At 30.5% G+C, this 23571-nt stretch overlaps 1 protein-coding gene and 1 long non-coding RNA gene across 2 annotated transcripts; both read right to left on the reverse strand.

Annotated features, from left to right (window-relative positions):
- Positions 1-3021: 3021 nt before the first annotated feature.
- Positions 3022-3489, reverse strand: LOC148771085 (uncharacterized). Its single transcript, XM_088817480.1, has one exon. The coding sequence runs from the start codon at positions 3487-3489 to the stop codon at positions 3022-3024; it is 468 nt and encodes a 155-aa protein (XP_088673606.1).
- Positions 3490-19600: 16111 nt separating this feature from the next.
- LOC148771086 (uncharacterized) lies at positions 19601-20108 on the reverse strand. Its single transcript, XR_016031024.1, has 2 exons — positions 19787-20108; positions 19601-19710 (listed from the first exon to the last, which is right to left on the reverse strand). It is a non-coding gene; the product is annotated as an uncharacterized LOC148771086 (long non-coding RNA).
- Positions 20109-23571: the final 3463 nt, after the last annotated feature.

A 23571-nucleotide genomic window follows, 5' to 3' on the forward strand; every position in this document is an offset into this window, starting at 1 on the left:
TTTTGCTTTTTATAGTATATACTAATTAAAATACAAACTTTATCATGATTATTCTAATAAATTGAATAACGAATTGACAAACAAAAAAACGAATCGATTTTATATATTTCAAAATATAACAAAGTTATTCTAAATATTTGGTATTAAATTCGTTTATTCACTTTATTTAATATCAAACATTGAGAATATCAAGTATTTTGTTTAAAATGTATAATGATCATATATACTCTATATTCTATATATTTAAAATATCAATTAATTTTATTTTTTTAATTTTTTATTTATATAAGCATTCTATAGTGACTTTTGTTTACTTGAAATTTGATCTATTTTCAATAGCATCAACATTTATGTTATTTTCTAACATATGGTCGTACGTGTAAATAAGTTTAAGTCGTATATTAACAAGGATAATTTATGAATACCACCTGAACTTAGGCTAAATTAAGAAAAATGCCCCTACATATTTGTAATTACCAAAATCCCCTGATGTTTGTTTCCGTCTTACGTCGACCCCCTTGTGGTATGATTTTGCAATGATTTTTTTATGTGGAATATTCCCCGAAAAATATTGATATATACCCTGCACACGCGACATTTCTTTATGGTACTTTTTAAAGACAAAAATTACCATCATGGGACTTTACATGAAATCTTTAATCTTCTTAAATAACACTTTCACAAATTTTTATTATTACCATGGCCATCTCAGAGGGTAATTTTTGTATTTAAAAAGTACGAGTCCATATTTTTTGGGATATGACATGGAATAAAAAAGATTTCGTAAAAAATCACACCATAAGGGGGTCGTGTAAGACAAAAAACAAACATCAGGGGGATTTTGGTAATCACCGATAAGTGGGGGTGTTTTCTGTAATTTAGCCTAAGTTCAGGAGGATTTTCATAATTTATCTTATTAACAACGATTATTGTTATTTTACGTCTTAACGTTTTCTTATACCCTTATAATATTTTAAATAACATTGTGTTTGATGATATAATTAAATATTAATTTCTAATATATTTAATATGTGTTTTTTGACACTTCAGCTATCACACATAAGAAATTTGATATAAAGGTTCGAGATTGAATAAAATTGTTTTTAAAAAAAATAAAATAATAGATCATTGGAATAAAAAAATATTGATGCAAAATCATAATTTGTGATTAATATTAGCATTAGCATTAGAATTATAATTAATATTCTTTGAATTAGTATTAGTATTAATAATAGAAATAGGATTTAGATTGTAATTATGATTAATATAATATTATAATTAATATTAGGATTATAATTAATATTAGTATTAGAATTATAATGAATATTAGAATTATAATTAATATTAGAATTATAATTAGTATTAGTATTAGTGTAAGTATGACTATTGATATTAGTATTACTTTTAGTAATAATATTAGTATTAGTACAAATATTAGTATTAATATCAGTATAAGTATCTGTATCAATATTAGTATCGGTATCAGTATCATTATCAATATCAGTATATGTATCAGTATCAGTATCAGTATATGTATCATTAGCAGCAGTACATGAGTATTCATATTAGTATTAGTAATAGTATTATTATTAGTATTAGTAGTCATATTACTATTAATAATAGTATTCTTATTAGTACTAATATGAATATTAATATTAATATCAGTATAAGTATACGTATCAGTATTAACCAGTATTAGTATTGGTATCAGTACTTACCATTATCAATTTAAGTATCAATATGAGTATCGGCATCAGTATCGGTTTCAGTATCAGTATCAATATGAGTATCAACATCAGTATCAATTTCAGTATCAGTTTCAGTATTAGTATCAGTATCAGTATCAGTATCAGTATCAATATCAATATTAGTATTAGTATCAGTATTATTAGTATTAGTATCAACATCGCTATCAATATCAGTATCAATATTAGTATCAATATTAATATGAGAATCAATATGATTATGAGTATCAATATTAATATGAGTATCCGTATTAATATTAGATTTAATATCAATATGACTATCAACATCAGTATCAGTATCAATATCAACATCAGTGTCAGTGTCAGTATCAGTATCAATTTCAATATCAATATCAGTATTTGCATCAGTATCAGTATCATTATCAATATCAGTATCAGTATCAGTATCAGTATCAGTAAGTATCAGTATAGCTTGTTTATTTATCTACTCTAATAGAATTTTCCTCAAGAGTAGAAATTCTTACCTTCAACACCTTGTTTTCCTCTATTAGAACATGCTTATCCTTTTGAAGACATTTATTTACCTCAGATACTTCGAGCCACTCCTGGTACATTTTTTCATATGTATTTTTAATCTCTTCTAGGGTGGGCTCTTCATCATCACTACTGCTCTCAAAGTTACCTGCAAAAATAAATGATGAAGTCGGACTCTTGTTCTTATCTGAAGATAATTCATCATACCTGAGTTCTGTTTGACAGACTGTTGCAACAGTTCCCTCGGTTCTGCTCATCGAAGAAGTACCACTGAATGCTACAAAGTTAGTGGTTTGGTCTTCTTTGTTATTCTCATCCTCATCACTGTTATCTTTATCACTTCAAACAGTGGTGAGTGACATCCTGTTTTTCTTCAATTTGTTTGTACACTCGGCCTGAATATGTCCAAAATCCATACACTCTCGACATTGTATTCTTCTAGACTTTGTATCATAAGAATAACCATTATTAGACAACTTTTTAAGACTTTGAAGATTAACAGACTTACCTGATTGAGAGGAATTTTCTCAATTTTCAATTTCTTGACGTAGCCTTTCAATGTTCTTTGTCATAATTGCTAAGGATTCTTCAACATTAAGGTAGGAAATGTTTGGCCTTGTGAGTTGCCATGGCAAGCTTCAGCTTGGAATGCCACATTCTTCACATTTTTCTTATCTCGGATATTTGCTCTAAAATTCATTTCTTGGGTTTGCAATTTACCCATGAGCTCATCTAGCTTTAGCGTGTTGATATCCCTCACTTCTTCGATTGCTGCAACTCTTTAAGCGAATCTTTCTGGTAATGAACGTAGTGCCTTTCTTACCAACTTTGTTTCCGAGTATTGTTCACCTAGTGCATAAGATTCATTTGAAATATCACACGGTTTAGCGTGAAAATCAGCAATCGTCTCGTCCTCCTCCATACGAAGACTTTCAGATCTTGTGGCTCGCATCTGCAGCTTAGATGTTTTAACAGTTAATGTGCCTCCGTACGTCTCTTGTAGGATCTCCCATGCCCTTTTTACTGATATACACGATGATATCAGTTTGAACTGATTGTCACCAACGCCACTGAAAATTGAGTTTATCGCCCTTGAGTTGTAACTGGCAAGTAATATCTCTTCATTAATCCATTTTCCTTCTGGTTTTACTGTCTCCATACCATCTGTTCCTTTAGCCATGGGCGGGGTCCAACCAGTCACGATAGCGAGCCAGGCTCGTTCATCAACAGACTTGATGAACATCTTCATCTTCGATTTCCAGTAAGACTAATTTGATCCATCTAAGAGAGGTGGTTGTTGATTGTAGATTATACACTCAATACATTTACTTTACGTGGATCTTTTGTTTAAATTTAGTTATATTTGTGATTTAATTAATTGATTTTGTGTTTTATAGGTGAAAAATGAGAATTAGGTGTCCATGAAGGAAAAAGTATCAAAAAGAAAGGAAAAAGTTGCAAATAAGGAAATAAATCAAATTGGAAGAAGGAATCTCGTCACAACTTTGACAGTGTCCACCATTTCGACTATATCTCTCTCAGACAAACTCCAAATCAGCTGGTTTTGGCGGCATTGGAAAGCTAATTTCCAGGGAATCAATTCTTATTCACGCAACATTCCAAAATTGGGACTCCAACATGGCAAAAATCGAAGAACGAACCATGATGGGGGAAAGTGGTGGAAATTGATTCGTATTAGGTTTCAATTACTTCCTTATCAAGAAAACACTATAAAAGCAACAAGTCTCTACGAAATTTTACACCACAAAACGCGAGGAACAAAGATCAACGAAGACACAAGCATAGTTTTTCTTATTTTATTTATTTATTTTATTTTCTTTATCATAAGAACTACGAGTAGCTAAGTCTATATTTCTAAGGTCTTATTCAAACCCTATGTCGGATTTGTGAGCCCAATTCTATGATTTTATGCAAGTATTAATTTAGATTGTTTCTTCTACTTGATTTATTAAGTGCATGAACTTGATCACTTTATGTGCTTTATTGTTATTGTTGAATGCATGAATCGGAAGATCGGTTTAACAATTAGAACTACGGTAGAAGAGCCTTTGTTGTGTTATCATAGGAATATAGTTAACCTCTTAGGTAGCCATTATTGAGATTTGTGCTTAATGCTTTGTTCTTGATTGAAATTGCGTACGAATACAGTAATTTAGTCTTGAATAATAGAATCGTAATACACGCGGAAGCGGGTTATGATTAATTTAGCATCTCAGGTTAGTAATCCGAATTATTTGCATGCATAATTGAGGGAATTGGGGGATCAATAATCACATTAGGGAAGATAAAATCCTAGGATCGTTTACTTTGATAATCTTCGTGTTTATATATTTTTCTTGCTATTTTAATTTGCGTTTAATATTTTAGTGTAATTTAGTTAATCACCGGTTATTAGACTGTACATGGTGGACTTGAACATAGTTGTGAGAATCTAGCGCTTAGGATTAGACAATTGAATATTTCTCGTGTGATCGATATCCGGACATAAAAATCCATTATATTACTTGTACGATACGTGCACTTCACGATGAAACATATTTGCACGTAACAAAATAAATTAATTAATACCAAAAATCTCACTAAGTATATCTAGAGACAGGCTCTTGATGAAAATTGTTAGAATTTATTTCGTGCAAATATAAATTATTTGTGTTAAATTCAGTTTTTCGTTACTGTTGCGTGTAGTGTTGTGACAGTTCGTGAAACAGTTTGTAAAAACAGATATGAACGAGACACAAATTTAATATGGTTCAGATACAATTGTACCCTATATCCACGAGAATCTGCAAAAACGAATATTCAATATTTTAGTTTTACCGGCACAATATTAGGATTTAAATAATAAATTAAAGACTCCCTCTTTATCTTGACGCCGTTCTTATGCAAAATACTGAAAACTAGTGACTTCGATTGTGTCAGCCTCCTCTCCACTCGGTTGAACTCCCTTCAACTCTGAATCTCTTCAGTCGGCGGATCGATCTCCTCCTGAGATCTGTTTAAACCCCTCTCCCGAAGAAACCGATCTTTGTTTTGTATAGAAGAAGCAAATTTGTGATAATCTTTGAATCTTGGTGTCTTCACCACAAAGTCTTGAAGCCGATATATTTTCTATAAAAATCACGTATCACGATCGAGCAAAAAAACGAGAGCAAAATATTTTCTTTGCGGATTTTCTCTCGATAAAAAAGACACCAATAAAAACGAGAGTAAAGAAAATATCCTGTGTAAATTTTTTCTCTCAAAGATGGCGTAAAAACTTTATGCTCGGATTGCTCTCCTTTTATATCCTACGGCACTAGATCCTTATACAAGGAAAAGTCAGAGACAAAAATATTAAAAATACTTAAGTCACGTAGGATTCTATATCTTAGAGACCCGTGATAAAATATCTATTAAAACTCTAGCAATATATATGACAATTATAATTAAAAGACCCGTGATAAAATATTTCTTCTTTGTAGCACGGTTCCAAGACTTGTGAACCAAGTCAGGTAGGATTTTAATTACTAGAAATTCAATAGGATTCTAACAATCTCCCCACTTGTCATATATTGCTTGAACTCATACACACCTGAAAAGGATAAAAATGTTATGGATACCAAAATGACTGTTACAAGAGTAAATAAGCCAAAACAACAAAACAAAAACAAGTGAAATTAAACATCCACTTAAGCATCAAAGAGTAGAACATCGTCTCCATCATAAGCTGGCCCAGCTGTTTCAGCGGCAGGTGTATCAACAACAGTTGTTAGCTGCAACTCCCATGTATCAGTGAAGAGGTAAATAACCTAGTCTAATAAAATTTATTTTACATAAATAAATACTCAATTAATGACAACTAAGAAACCAAGTAAAAGAAATTCCTTTATTTTTGTAATACTACACGGATGTGTATATCCGTAAGAAGGGTTACTTGGCCTATTAGTTTTTCTCCAAGTTATATATGTCTTACTTCTTGGTTTCACGCCAATTGAATCTCATTAGGATTCTAGCAAGTAATATCCTCAAAGATATTGGCCAAAGTTTTCCCATAGATTAATGTAAAATTTCAAAACTTTTTAATTTTGAGGTTTTTTAGGTTTCATAAATATTGTATTTTTTCAATGTTTTTTTTTTTTTTTTTTTTTTTTTTTTTTTTTTTTTAATTCTATAATTATTATTTTTTCTATTACGTTAGCCAAACTGCTATTATGTTTTGAAGAAAAACCCACGGTTTCCATTCAAGATTCACTGTGATTGAATTTCTTTTACAATTTTAAAAGTATTATTAAATGTTATGCTTCAATAAAATTTGATCTATATTAAAGTAAAGTGGACTCTTACAAGTTGATTTATTCTCAATCACTTACATGTTGGTATTATTGAATTGAACTTTAATTGGTTGCTTTATTATTATAAAACTCAAAATTAACAAGATTAATTACTTTTATAAAAAGAGACTACAGTCAAATCTTCATCTTATGTTTCCACTTATATCCCTATATTTCTCTCTTATGCATTTGTTGATACAGTTTACTAGTCGAAACACCACTTCTCATAATTGTTATGGAAAAGAAAATAGGATTCTAAAAAGAAAGAAGAAAACTATGCTTGAGTCCTCGTGAATCGTCATTTTTCGCGCCTTGTTAGTTGCTCTAAAATTCCGTGCTTGGAACCCACGAGTTCTTTGCTCTAAAACTAGGATTTTTGGACTCAACTCTTTATAACCAACTATCCTCCTGTCTCTCCTCTCGAAATTCTGACGTAAAAACCTATTTATTTAAGTCAGTGTGTGCACCTATGACCTATCGGTAGCTATTTAGCCACTGGTTGATCAGCATAATTATAATTAGAGTCTATATGATCGATCGGTCGTTGGGTCTTCTTCAACATTTATGTACTTTGTCGTTTCATCGCCAAGTTTAGCTTATTTTATCTCGTTCCTTGACCGCTGTCGTCCCTCATGTTGCCCTGTACGCCTTCTGGCCACGATATTCCGACAAAAACAGATAAGATATGCAAAATGCATGAGTCAAACTTATAAATGCAATATTATATAAAATGCAACCAAACAACACATAAATGATTTACGGTTGCTCGATTCTTGGCTTTAATAGATGCTAATAAGTGTGCATTCTACACACTTTATAGTACAACATGTAGAGGTCCTCGGGTACAATCGCTCGATGGCGGTATTGTATTTGGCGTTGGTGGTGGAATAGTGACTTCTTGAGGTTGGTTAAGCAGATTTTCATATCTCTGATGTTGTTTCAATTAAACACTAATGTCTTCTAAGTGCATACCTAAAAAAGAAACTTGAAAGATAACAAGCTGAAGTAAGAAAAAATGTTTAGATCTCATATTAGAAAAATACGACAATCTAGACATATATACCGAAGCAACGACACAAAAAATGTATTAAGAAAATCCTACTCGCAAGTGCACATATCGCAAACAAGTAGGAAGTTGGATTCAGATGAGTCGAGTGTCGAACTCGCAGGGAATACATATGTTACCATACCCTAAGTACCAAATTATGACAACTACGCTCTTATCCATAAATCCAAAGGTTGTTTGATTTTTATTATCTAATTAACTTAGAAAGCAAATAAACACGATATTAAATTCAATAGAACAGACCTATACGTTTATCTTTCGCATGCGAAGATTGTTCGCCAAACCAAAGTTATTATTTATGATTATTAACGTGAAACACTACATTAATTATGATTCGGTTCCGCATCTATTATATCTCTATTTCTCCTAACCAAACTGCAGTATTCATATGCAATTTAATTTTGAACAATGCATGAAGCATAAGTTTGAAAAATGAGTACCTAAGGCTAATTTAGAACAATATAATGCATGAAGCATAAGTTTGAAAAATAACAACCTAAGAGGAATTAGTATATGGGTCCATTTGATATACATCCTTAATATGGAAAATATACAGGGATAGGTCCACCCCTAAAATTCTTCCTTTGAGATAACCCCCTGGGGAGGCAAAATTACTATTGTGCCCTTATATCTATTTTTTGCCCAACTGCATTCAGTATATTTACTAACTGCATTCAGCATTATGATCAACTGCAGTTAACATTTAGACCTGCATTTATCATATTATCAAATTTTTTTAATAAAAAATTATAAATGTTTATTTTATTATTATTTTTTATATATACCTCTGTTGCATTTTTAATTTTTTAATTTTTTTTAATTTTTTAAAATTGTTTAATTTTTTTAAATTTTTAAATTTTTAAATTTTTTAAAATTTTAAATTTTTTTAATTTTTTAATTTTTTTTAATTTTTTAATTTTTTTAATTTTTTAATTTTTTTAATTTTTTTTAATTTTTAATTTTTAATTTTGTTTCAATATTTTGATAAATTTACTGTATTGAAATTGACTACACATGACTATGGTATATATATTACATATGATTATATAAAAAAAACTTCATCTACACCAAAAACAAAAATTCACAATTTAATCTTGATATTATAAATCAATTAATACCCAACAAAAAATTGGAAAAACACAATCATCAACATCACTATACATCAGAAAAAACACATAACTTATATAGCTTATATATAACAATATATTACTACGAGTTACTACACGTGACTATATATGACTACATGTATATGACTACACATGACTATATATGACTACATGTATATGACTACACATGACTATATATGACTACATGTATATGACTACACGTGACTATATATGACTACATGTATATGACTACACGTGACTATATATGACTACATGTATATGACTACACATGACTATATATGACTACATGTATATGACTACACGTGACTATATATGACTACATGTATATGACTACACGTGACTATATATGACTACATGTATATGACTACACGTGACTAAATATGACTATATGTATACGACCACGTGTGACTATTTATGACTTGATAACGCAAATCTCTCCTACACTGAAACAAGTACAGCCAAGTTTCGAATAAGACGTAATTGTCGAGAAACTGCCGGTCCTCCCACTGTATCATCACCGACTCGCCTGACATACTCCTCATCCAACACGAGAGTAGCTTCTAGAGTTGGTAGCCAATCTGCTTGTTGAAGCCAATGTCTCAAAGAAGAATTGCCATGATACTGAACATAAAAATAATTCAGACCCTCAATCATATTGGAAATATGAAATCATTAGCACATTAACTAATAGAATAAATGAAAACGGGAGCACCCCTCTACGGTGAGCCAGTCTTTTCAATACCTGAATGTAATTTCACCAAGAAGACATCAAAGTCGGACAATATATCAACATTTTCAAAATGTAACTTACTAATGTGTCAACTTAGCATACCTTTATTGCCCTTCTTCCCTTACGTTGCGCCTGATTGCTAACCAGTCGCCGAAGCACGACTTTCTTATTGAACAATGGACTGCATTACTAGAAAGAGAGCATTATTAGAATTTCTATTTCTATTTCTATTCATGGTTTTTTTAGATAAATTTACCATATTGAAATCGACTACAAATGACTATAGTATACTACAAATTCTATAGTCATGTATAGTTATATGTAGACATGACTACATATGACTGCATATGACTACATATAGTATACTACAAATTCTATAGTCAGTTATATGTAGCCTGAACCAAATCATCCATCTAAGTAACCACTACTGATTAAGTTTCTACTACAGACAAGCAAAGCTCTCACATTTGAGGTATTTCGGATCATTTTCAAATAAATACAAAAAAATAAATTACATATGAATTATAACAAAAATGAACAAGATAAGAATCAAACAAAATAAAAAATCAAATTAATGCAACGAAAAAGATTTTAATATTAATTATTCACAGATCTTGAAAAACATAGTAGATCTGTGTTTTATTTTATAAGAAATAATAGATCTGGTTTGAGCCATCCCTAAAAAAAAAAAAAAAAAAAACAATAACGTAGAAACTATTTCTTCAAACAGAAGTAGAAAGAGATTTAAAACGAATTTAAAACAAACAAACCCTCATCCATCATGTTTTTTGCATCACCGAGTATATTCGATTTGGACGGGTGATTCAAGGCGGCGATTGGCGTCGAGCAAACGAAAAGTGGCGGCGGCACAAGGCTGTGAGAGGAGCAGGGGCGGCGCAAGGCTGTGGGAGAGCAACGTCGGCGGCACAATGAGGTGGGAGGAAGGAACGGCGATGGGCGGCGCAAGGCGGTGGGGAGTAGAGGTGGCCACGGAGAGTTGTGTGCCGAAGAGAGGTAGTGAGTTAGAGAGAGAAAGAAGAAAGAGAGAGAGAGAGAGAAGGAGAGAGAAAGAAGAGTTAGAGAGAGAAAGTGAGTTGGAGAGAGAAAGAAGAAAGAGGGAGGCAGAAGAATGAGAAAAACGGCTGCAAAGTTTGTGGAAGATAAAAGGTGGGTTAGGGTTTGAATTGTAACTAAAAGGGTAAAATAGGTATTTCAATTTTTTCAGGGGGGTCTATCAAATTAAGATTGAAATTTGGGTTTTTGACTAGAAAAGAAAAATTCATAGGACCTATCCATATATATTTTTAAAACTAGGGGGTTATCTCACATTTCCCCTTAGTATATTCATATGATACTCATATGCCAATAATGGACATATCTGTAGATATTGACTCGAATATTCTTCTACCATGATTCTAATTGTTAAAAGATCTTACAATTCAATTTAAACGATAACAATAAAAAATTAAAATCTCATAAATTCTTCAAGTTTATAAACTTAAAACGATCAAGTTGAAGAAATAATGAGAGAATCAAACTTGTATAACTTTAGAAAAATGTGTTTACTACAATTTCAATAAAATCCTCGATAAAAAGGTTTAGCTACTCATGATCTCTATGAAAATAATAAAAATTGATTAAAAAAATACATTTTTCGAAGTAAAAGAAATACATTTTTCCTACACTTCTCCTTTTTTTCAGTGCAAATAATTGTGTTTTAGTGCATAGAAAATTCCGTTTTATAGGCTTACATGGCCAGAAAGTATGAAAGTTACTTAAAAGGTCGAAAATCACACTTCTGGAAGCTCCAGAATTCAGACCACAAGGTCGAAAAAATATTTTATACAAAAGAATTGTCATTGCGGTGACAAAAACGGTCATTGTGGTCTCACTTTGACGATAATTCTGACCGTTAACCTGTTTGAATTTGGAGAAACGCAAAAACATGAAACGTGTAAGCCTTCAAGTTTGATATTGATTGCCGCTTGAATCTAGTCATTTGGAGATTGGATGAAAGAGATATGATCAAACAGCAAATAGTGACAAAACAATTTTCGATTTCTTCTTTCTGCATCTGTTTTGCATCCAAACTTGTGTTTCTCCACCCATTTATGTATGTAATTAGTGTTTATGCCAGTAAACATGCCTAAATAGATGGATAATGGCGAAAATATTTAACTTTGGAAGCAAAACAAACGGTTGAATGTGAAATCGAATTTACTCTTTTGACAGTGTTTGCCTTTTTGATTCACATCTCATTCATTGAAACCTGAAATGACCTCATTCAATCGGCACTGGAAAGATAACTCAAAATGCTACAACTTTTATGCTTTGTGATTTTTTTTTTCAATTCGGCCAATAATATGGTCAAAATTCATGTTTGAATTCGAAAAATGTTCAATACCGCGATGATGGAAAATAGATATTGCGGCGACAGAACAAGACTCTTTCAAGTAGCTACATCATGCCATCATTGTGGTGATGGAAACGTGCCACGACGATAATGGGTCATGGTGGTGCAAAAACATGGAATTTAACTATAATTTGGTTTCTCTTCCTTCATGGTCAAGAAGAATCTTTAAAAGAAGCTTCTCTTAACCAAAACACATGTTTTTGCATTGTATCAAGGAGAAGGCGCGCAACAAGACTGAGATCTGACAAATGTTCACCATAGTTTTATCTTCTGCTTCTTTTTTCTCAAACTATGTAGTTTTTTGAATTTTTTTTTTTTTTTTGTTTTTCGATGTGAACATGAGTAGCTATGCTCTTAATTTAGAATTTTATTGTGTGGGGATTGTTAACCCGTTTTCTTGATATATTATGCAAATTTGATTTCATGATTTTGTCTTCTAGTACTTGGTTTATTTGAATGATCACAAGCGTATTATTTTTATTGTTATCTATTATTATCGAAATTAAACCGGAAAATCTAACTTGATAATTAGACAATGGGTAGAAGAGCCTTCGAGCCGATTTCACAAGATAAGTTTGTTATTGGCAAGTGATATCGTAGGAATACATATGTTAACATTATGTATCCATTGTTGGTACGTACATGTATGTGCTTTATGTTGTTATCGTAATCGCGTTGAATGTATTAGGAATACCAAGCGTGGTTTTGATCATTAAAGTTATAATTCACGCGAAAGCATGTTATACTTAACTTCATTTGTAAAGACGAGGAACTTCAGCATGTTATACTTTTAACTTTATTTGTAAAGATGAGGAACTTCGGGTGAATTAACAATTTACGCATAGGAGAATGAAAAATCATACCTTCGCTTTCTATAAATACCTTTTTTGGTTTTATTTCTTGGTTGTTTAGATTAATAATACAATCAACCAGCTATGGATTACTAAATAAGATAGTAGTTTTGAAGATTTTGTAATTAGAATTTTGCATATTTCTTGTGGGATGGACATTCCATTCATCTTAGTCCACTATACCACTTCTTTGCGAGTGTACTTACATGTGTGATTTTTTTACCAACAATTACTATTGGGATAATTAGCTATACCCCCCTTATTTCAAACTTATATGGCTATGAGTCCAATGTGTTAGATTAGTATAGCTATAGGCCCTTTGACCAAAATTTTTAATTAAATTAATTAAAATTATAAGCCTACGGACATAAATACCCTTCCAGTAAATTATTTAATTAAGGAAGCAGTTAATTCAGTAAATTACGTTGAATAAATCCCAAATATCAAGTTGTAAGATTTGGAAGAAAGTTATGAGACGTGGGTTGAAAAAAAAATATCGGGAGTTTATTAGACGTGGTAGAATTAAAGAACTCATTCGTCGTTATAAGATCTTAGAATTGTATGGCTTTAGTTTCGTGAAATCTAATGCAATTAGGTATATTTTTGTTTTTCGTATTGCTATCAACATGAAGAGGAGCTACGTCCATAGGTTTGTTTTGTTGTTGGAAAGGAGTTTATGAAACGTGGTTGATTCATCTTTGACGACACTCTTATTTTATTTCGCAAAATCTCTGGTTTAGATTTCGAGATTGAAATTCGAATTCAGACTTTTGATTCAATTTGGCAGGCATTAAATTAAATTTTGTGATTTTTTTAGGGTTGATGGTGCAAGATTGAAGGAGAAGATGACCATACAGAAAGTGATTGAGCCCGATTCACATATGTTCTCTTTATTTGCTCATTAGGAGAAGATTTCATTTAGTTTTTTTTTTCGTGCAAACCAAAACGAGTACAAAATGGCTCGCTCGTTCTCAGCCGATAAATTCATTCCGTATTTAATCGTCAGAGCAGTTCCATATCTAGAGGCTCAAGGACATCGACTAAATCTGATAATCTTGAGACTAAAATTGTGTTTGTTGTTTGCTATTTTTTTTACACTTTGTTGTTATATATTTATTTTTTGTTGTTAGTATGGTACTATTTGCACTTTGCTTTTAATTCTTGCAGTTTATGTATATAATGTGTTTTTGCTCGAATATATTTTTACTCTTTTGCTGCTTTTGTTTACTGTTTTAAGTTTTTTTTTTCATACATGACTGTCACTGTTAATATATGTTCTGTAAATATCAAACTTTAAAAATCCATTCGTAATTCAAACATCAAACAGCAAAACATCATGTTATAATGTCCATATCGAACAACAAACATCAAGTTTTTTTTCATCTATTTATGTCGATTTGCACAATTTTTGATGTTGGTGGTTTTTTGTTTTGCACTTTGTTGTTTCTAGCAGACTATATTTTACACTTTGATGTTATATATATTTTTTTTGAGTTGTTGGCATGGTATTGTTTGCACTTTTGATTTTTATGTTTGCAGTTTGCATATACGATGTGTTTGTTGTTCGACTATATTTGTGCATGTTGTTGCCTTTTGCTGTTTCTAGCAGAATATATTTTACACTTTGATGTTATATATATATATTTTTTTTGAGTTGTTGGCATTGTATTGTTTGCACTTTTGATTTTTATGTTTGCAGTTTGCATATACGATGTGTTTGTTGCTCGACTATATTTGTGCATGTTGATGTTATATATGATGTAATTTTTTGGTATAATATTATCTACACTTTTGACGCCATATATTTATTTTTGCAGGTGGTATTGTATTATTTGAACTTTGCCTTTTCTTTTTGCAGTTTGCTTATAAATTACAATAACAAAATGCCAACTATAACAGCGGAATGAGGACTAAAGCCTTGTGAGAATTTTGTTGCAGCAGTGTATAGCATAACAAAAATCGACTAAAGCCCTTTGACACTTTGCCTGTTTTTTTTTTAACAATGTACTGAATTTATAAGAACTTATGAATTGGCAAGCATATACCAATACCCAAAATAACTGCATGAATTTGGAATATATTAGAAAATAGTTCATATCAAAATCCAACAAAAATATAATGCCACAAATAAAAATCAAAGCTCTGCTAAACATAAGTAAATATCATAAAAAAAATCTAATTAAACTCAACGGTATCCTCGTCGTTCAAGAACTGATAATTAAAAGTTTTTCGAGTGCGATATCCCACTTGCTGCAGTTTTCTCACTAATGGTTGTTGCATGCACAACTGCCTTGCCTTATACAAGACAAAAATCCCACAATCAACCAATCTGGTTTGTTGAGGCGATGTCGAAACTTAATATGGCTTTGTGTTATCGTGCAAATAAATTTGGCTTGATTCATCGTTGCTTTCCTCTTTTTGAAGAGGCAAATAATTCATCTATTTTCCTCTCCTGTTTCGTCAAATCAACTGTTCAATTGAAAAAAAAAATTTATTGGACAACCATGTCGGTACCTATGCAAAATGCAAAATGAAAAAAAAAAACATCAAAGTGCAAAACGCAAAATGCAAAATAAATATCAAAGTGCAAAATACACTACGCTAGAAAAAACAAATTGCAAACAGAAAAAAAAAAAACGAAATCGAATATATGTTGCAATCGACACCAGAAAATAACATAAACGAAAAAAAAACAAATGTATCACAAAACAACAAAATGAAAACACAAAATAATGTAACACATACCAGGAAACTCCAAACAAACAATCAACGGATTTAGGAGGAAAAAGACAAATTTAACAAAATACTCCAAAGGGCCGAAAAGCACAAAAGACGACAAAACAAAAAATCGCAATCGAGTTATTAAAGATGTAACAAAAACGCAAAACAACCGGAAAAATATTGTAAATGAACAGTAAAACCAAACAAAAAATAATGTCAAAACGAAAAATAAAAATAAAAATTACATGGGGTTAAAACCTCTAATTTGCATCTTTCACTTATGTTATAAAAATAACCCATTGCATTCCGTCAATGAATCGCCATTAAAGACATTTACAAAATCACAAATCAAATTACCTGTACGTTTCGATTTTGCACTATCCTCTAGGATGTGTTTTCTTTGTTGGCGATTTGCAAAAGTTATAGAGATTACATCGTTCTCGAGAACAACGATAGGGGAACATAGATTGCATTGAAGAAAAGGGGGCAGGGAGAAGTTTTGTTTTTCGAGAGATTAACGATGGAAAAATACAATTTGGGGAGGATTTGCAATTGACGTTTTGCAGCACGATTTATGCTAAAACCGGTTTTTATGGAGGATTAATAGGAATATATATATTTAAGAATATAATTTCCCTATTTTTGCTAAAGGGCAAATCAGCCATAAAAAATAGTAGGGGGTTATAGCAATATTGGACTTATGACTTGGATTTTAACCAATATAATCTAATAATGGAGGATCTATAGAAAATTACCCCATTACTATTTCACATAGGCCACTTTAGAAATAAGCTCATGAATGAGTATTTTTTCACAAATTGGTCAGACATAAAATTCTTTACATAAAAGTCCACACATTGTTCAGATGTTTGTAAAAGACTAAAATAGCCCATCACATTTTAATACGTTCCAATTTCATCATTTAATTTAATTTAACCCCAATTTTACCCCAAATTTCACAAATTATTCAATTTTGACCCAAAATACTATTTTGAGTACAATTTCATCCGTCGCCGCCGTTGACCGCCGGTCTCCGGCGTTGAATTTTAATTTTCTTCCTGTTTTTTCCGCCGGTTTCCGGCGTTGACTTTTTCGATTTTTTTTTCTTTAACATCTTTTTGCCTCCTCCCCCGTTTAAACAACAATATTGTTGTGGTTGACAGTGATATTAACTATATGATAAACACAGTAAAATTAACTATACTACAGTTTAACACAGCAATATTGATATATTAATTTCTAGCACAATAATATTAACACAAACAAAAGTCATTATTATTGTGTAATAGAGTAATATTAATATGTTGACCGTTCAACAAAGGTAAACATAATAAAAATCCTAAAGAATTAATATTACTGTGGTTGGCAGTAATATTACTGTAACAACAGTAATATTACCGTCAATCACAATAATATTATTGTGTTTAAACAATATTTCAATAATAGGCAGTAATATTATTACGTTACTCCGTCAACAACTCAAACAAAACAACAAATCGAAAAAAAATAATAATATTGATGTTGTTGACAATAATATTATTGTGTTTACAGTTACTTTACTGTCAACTGCAGTAATATAATTACGTTGACTTGTCAAAAAATCAAACCAAATGAAAAAAAAAACCATAAAAATAATAATATTGTTGTTGACTCTAATTGTACTGTCAACGACATTACAATTACATAAATTTACTGTAAACTGCAGTACAATTACATTAATGTACTGTCAACGACAGTATAATTACGTTAATTTACTGTCACTGACAGTATAATTACCCTTAATAACAGTACAATTATGGTCAACGTTTAGAGGCGGGCGTAAAAAAACAAAAAAAAAATATCACTAAAACAAGTCAACGTCGGAGACCGGCAGCGGAAAAAACAAAACAAATAAGAGTTCGAAAAGTCAACGGTAGAAACCGGCTGGAAAAAAATAATATCTGAAATTAAAAAAAAATCAAAATTGGATTTTTGTGATCAAAATTGATCAAATTTGGGTTAAAATTTAGACTCGGGTGTAAATGGTTGGGGGTAATTTTGTCATATACATTAGTTTTTCCATTATTTATAGTACATATTAAAGGGAATGGCTTATTGGCGAAAGATATATAGCCACTGAACCTAAAATAATAAAGATAGTTGTTCAGAGACTTATGCACAAAAACCCCTATTATATATGGTACCAAAATATGCGTCCATATGTGAAATGTACGTAATATTGCATTGCATTGAGTATTTTTTTCACCTTAGCTTCACAGTTCAATTACCATAAAATTTAAGGGCTCATTCAATATAATTACCATTATTAGACCCTATTAACTAAATAATAGGGGTTCGTAACATATTCGGTTGGTAAGATTTGTATTTCATCAAACCTGCTACCAAATTTAAAGCCCGCAATTAAGTGTTACTATATCATCACATTAATTAAGAAAGTTCCTCCCCTCTAAGATTAATTTTGTAGGGGGTGACACAACCTGAAAATGACCATGTTGTCCTTATAAGTGCATGTTAATTTGTTAAATACAAGTGTTTGATGGACAAATCACATATGATACATGAATTTAACAGATTTATATATGATCTAATCAAAGGAACTGAACATCTTATTATCTAAATAAGTAATGAGTTAGTAGAAAAGTACACAATCTCATCTAATCTAATTTAATCTGATATATGTAATCGCAAGAGCCCTAAGTATATAACACAACCCCACATTAGTAACTCAACAAATCACATATGAACATACCATTTTTTTCCGGCCGTTCAAAATTTAAAACTCGAAGGTGTTTAAAAAAAATGTTTAAAACTCGAAGTGACGAACTGAACCCAAAAGAGTTATACGAATATAACTTTATTTATTATTTGTTCAAAAAAATTTGATGCTCCCTAATTGGGTAGAAACTGGCACTATATAATCCAAAATTAGGTATGTTCCTGAAAAATTGGGGCCCTAACTGAGTTTTAAAACTTACTAAAAGCGGACACCTGTTATATGATGTGTTCGTCAATTCGCTCTTACGATTGCGAGTACAAATGATTAAGGTGGTTGGAGGTAGAGCCCCTGAAGTTTTTTTTAAAATACTCACATAAATAATATTAAACAAGTAAATATATGTAATATTTGTTTAAATATAATAAAATAGAAATAGTATTTTCAAACTACTGAAATTCTTTGAAGTTAGAGGAGATGGATAAAAAATTGATAAAATGACTCAGTATCTAGCTAATAATAATTGATATGAGAGATTTCATGAAATGCAAGTAGTATAAAAATTCAACAAGTATATAAGTCATATAACATAATGTTAACGAATGCAAGAATACGTATAAATTATCTAACAAATATTTAAACTGTCATATCCTATAGTTATGACTATTCGAAATTGAACACTATTAATAAATTTTAAATATAAATTAATACTATGACTAATATAGAAGTGTATGAGAAAAATGTTTGGGAGCCCCTAAATATTTCGAAAAATTGGGAGCTCTAAAAGACTGCCTCTCTCGCCTGTAGTCAAAATCGACCCTTTCCAAAAACAACTTAATACTCCAACATATACATGTTGTCTTTCTATATATTTTCCTTCTAACTCAAACATTCTAAACCTAATACACAATTCAACATAGTACAGTTATTCAAATCTAACTTATATTGAGCTTAAGTCATATTCTGATATTGCAAATCATATTTTTCTGGAAATCATTGTTAACCATGTATGATTAGTATGATTGCTAGAAAAACATAACCTGCAAACTTATCAAAGCCAAATCCACAGCTCATCCCAACAATCCCTACAATTTCATTCATCAGTCAAGTACTTTTGTTTGAAAGTAGAAATTTCCAATCGATTTATGCGCCAAGATTCTAAGGAGCCATAGTTCGTTAATCGATTTTATCCATATGCAAACAATTACTTAATCTGTTTGAGTCTCCAAAAATTTCAGGAGTTTCAAAGAATTCTAAGAAGTTTTGATATTTTAAAATATATTTTAAGAAGTTTCTACACATAACATTAAAATAGGAATTCCAAATATAAATCGACCGATACTATTAAAAACGTGAAAATCGTTGTGTATATATATTACTACATATTACCTCTCCACGATGACGTTCCAATTTCTTAGAGGTCTCTACATAAGCTATTATTGGATGTCCATTAAGTAGCTCTTGTCTTGCCTGCTCATGCCCAACAACCTCAGTCGCCTTTACCCTGACTTTGAAACCCTTAAAAAAAACGAGAAAGTAAATGTTAGTCAAAATAAGTATATTTTTTGGAATCATATAAAATATTTAAACTTACTTCTTCGGGAATTTCTTGGGATCTTTGAATTCCGCCAACATATTGATAATCGCTTTCCAAGGCGATTCCGTTGCGGGCAGCATATTGTAGAGTGTCTAGTCCACTAACAATATAATAGGCTGCATCAGGATCATCCTGTTCACATTTTTCATCTTGTGTTTGTCTCTTAGTTTTTTTTCTCTTATACCAAATTACATCACTTGTCGGGATATCCCGCCAAAGATGATCCACGATTTGCTGAGTGGAAAAAATGTAGTTAGCCGCTTCACGGTTTGCCTTTTTGTACTCGTAGCCAATTATGTAGGCAGCTGATCGGACAGCACATTCTATTTAAAGAAAGAAATTGTGCAAAGTAAATCAATATGAGTGATCTTTGAGAACAAATAAACATAAATAAATTACAAAAACTATAAAAACTAAATATAGGGGATTGATAAATGCAAAATGAATTTTAATACATGCATAACATTTTAGTAAAAAGAGGAAAACTAGCACCCATTCCATCTGTGCTTAACAAAAAACATCCGCTTCATCTCTATTTTCCTAATCTATTTTCACTCATGTCTCAACTCCAACTAGCATATCTATACAGCATAAAACCAATCATGTATAGAAAAATGTATCGACATAACTCATTCTTAAATAAACATTAATAGATTGAATGAAGAAACAATTTTAGATTCAATATTTCATCAAAGAGTTTATTTTACCTTATTTTATTTGAAGCCGACAATTTAAGCGGTTTTTTTTTTAATATTTAAATATAAAACGGTTACGTGTGTAAGAAGAGATTAGTGATTGATTACCTTCAAACTTCTGATCTACCATTGGTGTCTTAGGCACCTCCTCAGACATCCTTAGATCGAATTCAAAGGACTTTGGACGCCGTTCAGCCCTAGCTCTGGTAGGCCTCAAATTGTTACGTCTTGAATTGGAAGCCATTACTGAAGAATAATTTGAAAAAACTATCGAGAGAAAGAGTGAGAGACAAAGAACTCAAAGAATAAAATGAACTTAATAAATAAAAAAATTTACCAAACAATTTACACTAGTATAATGTCTTAGTATAAAAGTGGTAAATGGCTAAGAAATGCAGTACAATTAATAATGGCTTCAATACCATAAATAGGCAAAACATAAAATCAAACAAGACAAAAAAATAAAATATACAACAACCAAGAATGCAGAGGTTAAAGGCGTGATCAGTACTGCTGAAGCTTTTCTGTTTTTTTTTTTTTTTTTTTAGTTATTATTATTATTATTATTATTATTATTATTATTATTATTATTATTATTATTATTATTATTATTATTATTATTATTATTATTATTATTATTATTATTATTATTATTATTATTATTCTTTCTTTCTTTATCCAAAATGTATCGTTGTGGTACTGCATAGCGCGTGTCCTCGACTCGTTCCAGTTGATGAAGGTGGTGAGTATCTGCCGGAGAAGGCGCAACTGGTCGGAGTTCTGCGGGAATAAACCTGTTTTTTTCGAACGAAAAAAAATATATTAAAACAATATGAATTTAGAGTACTCATTGCAAAATTATTTAAATGTCTATTATGTAATGTAACAATAACAAAACTGAGGTGTTTACGGAAAGTTTATAAGATGACCTTTTTATTGATAAAAAAATAAGATAGACCTTTTGTAATGTAATTTTAAAGAGTTATCTTAATTTAATTATATAAACAGTTACTTATTATTTTGTGCTATATTTTATGAATATATTTTGAAAGAAAAATGAGTCAACGCGTTGCAAAATTATGGCTCCACCGACTGTCGGAACTTAGTCCTTTTACACTACCGATGAATCAGAGCATTTTTAGACTATGTTTAGTATTTGACTATTAAATAGAAATTAAATTGTATAAACGTATACTATTGCAATTACTCGTAAAAAAAGGGTATACTATTGCAATTACATATAGCCAATTTGATTGGTGTTACTTTGGAATTGGCTTATTCAATTTCTTAAATTATTTATATAATATCTGACAATAAATAAATACATATATACTTTTTGAAAAGAATTAACCAATTCCATGTATATACTTATTGCAATATGAGTTAACTGAAAGGGTAATTTAATTTATTGGTTAATTCAGAGGGACTGTATCATTTTATAACCTCATTAAAGTTTCTTATAAGTAATTTATAACATGCTATGCGACAGAAAAATACTTCTTACCAATTACCATGTCTCATTTTGAATTTTTAATTAAATGATTTCTTTTTCTTCAAGTTAGTTCTAGGACACCCGACCCGACAAATATTACCCACATTCATATGGGTCTTGGGTACTTCTTGTAGTTTTAAGTTTTATAACCCGGAAATATAATAGTAGGGCCGAGACATTCTTGAAACCTAATCTTTCATTTTAAGCCTTGGGACCCCTTTGATACCTTATTCATTTCAAGTTTCAAGCATTTCAATTTAATACAATATTTCCCATCCAAAAAATAAATAAATAAAATAATAATCCTGTACAATATTATTCTTTATTCAATTAAAAAAAATTCCCAAGGCCCCAATAATACAACGGTACGTACAATTGACCGTGACCGAAAACAGGGATTAATTTGAAGGTCAAATAATTGCACTAATTTAAAAAACCAATGAATTAAAAAATATCGAAGATTTAAATTTAAAATGATCCAAAAATAAAAAAATAATTGCATTTCATTTTATCACAAAAAATCCACATAAATACAAACTGACAACGTTGGAACAGTCAAACTAAATGCCACAAGCAACTCCATGAGCGGAGATTGATTCAGAACACCACTCTTACGCATTAATCTGAATCTTGATGCAACAACACAGGAAACTACTGCCAAATCAACCATTACCGGATGAATAAGATATAATTATTTATTAGTGTCAATATATAAGTTCAACGCGTTATCTAAAGAAAACAAATATATATATATATATATATATAATGAAGAATGTGTGCATAGAATTAATTTGCCCAAAAAAGGGAATAATTCGAAAAAAACTTTCACTAAAAATAAAAAGCACATTAAATGTACACGTATGAGTCAACGAAAAACATGGACATGTATATAATATATAAATGATGTTTGTTAAAGTGTATCTTCATATTCCCTGAAATACAACTGTTGAAATACTTCTTTGTACACGATATTGCAAGCAACATAGGACAAATCACCGTATTCTTAATTAATGAAAATCGTTATTTAAAATATACTCTTAACTCTAAACAATGATACGTACAATACTAATATTAATTTAATACAGATACTAATACTAAATCTAATAAAAATACTAACACTAATAAAAATATTAATACTAATACCAACCAATACTAATATTAATGGTTAATACGATTACTAATACTAATACTAATATTAATATTAATACTAAGACTAACATTAATGGTAATGGTTAATACAAATACTAATACTAATACTAATATTAATACTAACAGTACTAATAATGGTTAATACAAATTAAATACTAATATTAATACATATATTGATATTGATATTGATACTGATATTGATACTGATACTGATATTGATATTGATACTGATACTGATACTGATACTGATACTGATATTGATACTGATACTGATATTAATATTGATACTCATACTCATACGCATACTGATATTGATGTTGATATGTATGTTGATACTGATACTGATACTAATACTGATAATGATACATATATTAATAATTATATTGATACTGATACTAAACTGATACCGATACCGATAACAATAGTGATACTCATACTCATATCGA

Source organism: Erythranthe guttata, chromosome 4 (assembly GCF_056151865.1).
Source record: "Erythranthe guttata isolate IM_541 chromosome 4, IM_541, whole genome shotgun sequence".
Classification (NCBI taxonomy): domain Eukaryota; kingdom Viridiplantae; phylum Streptophyta; class Magnoliopsida; order Lamiales; family Phrymaceae; genus Erythranthe; species Erythranthe guttata.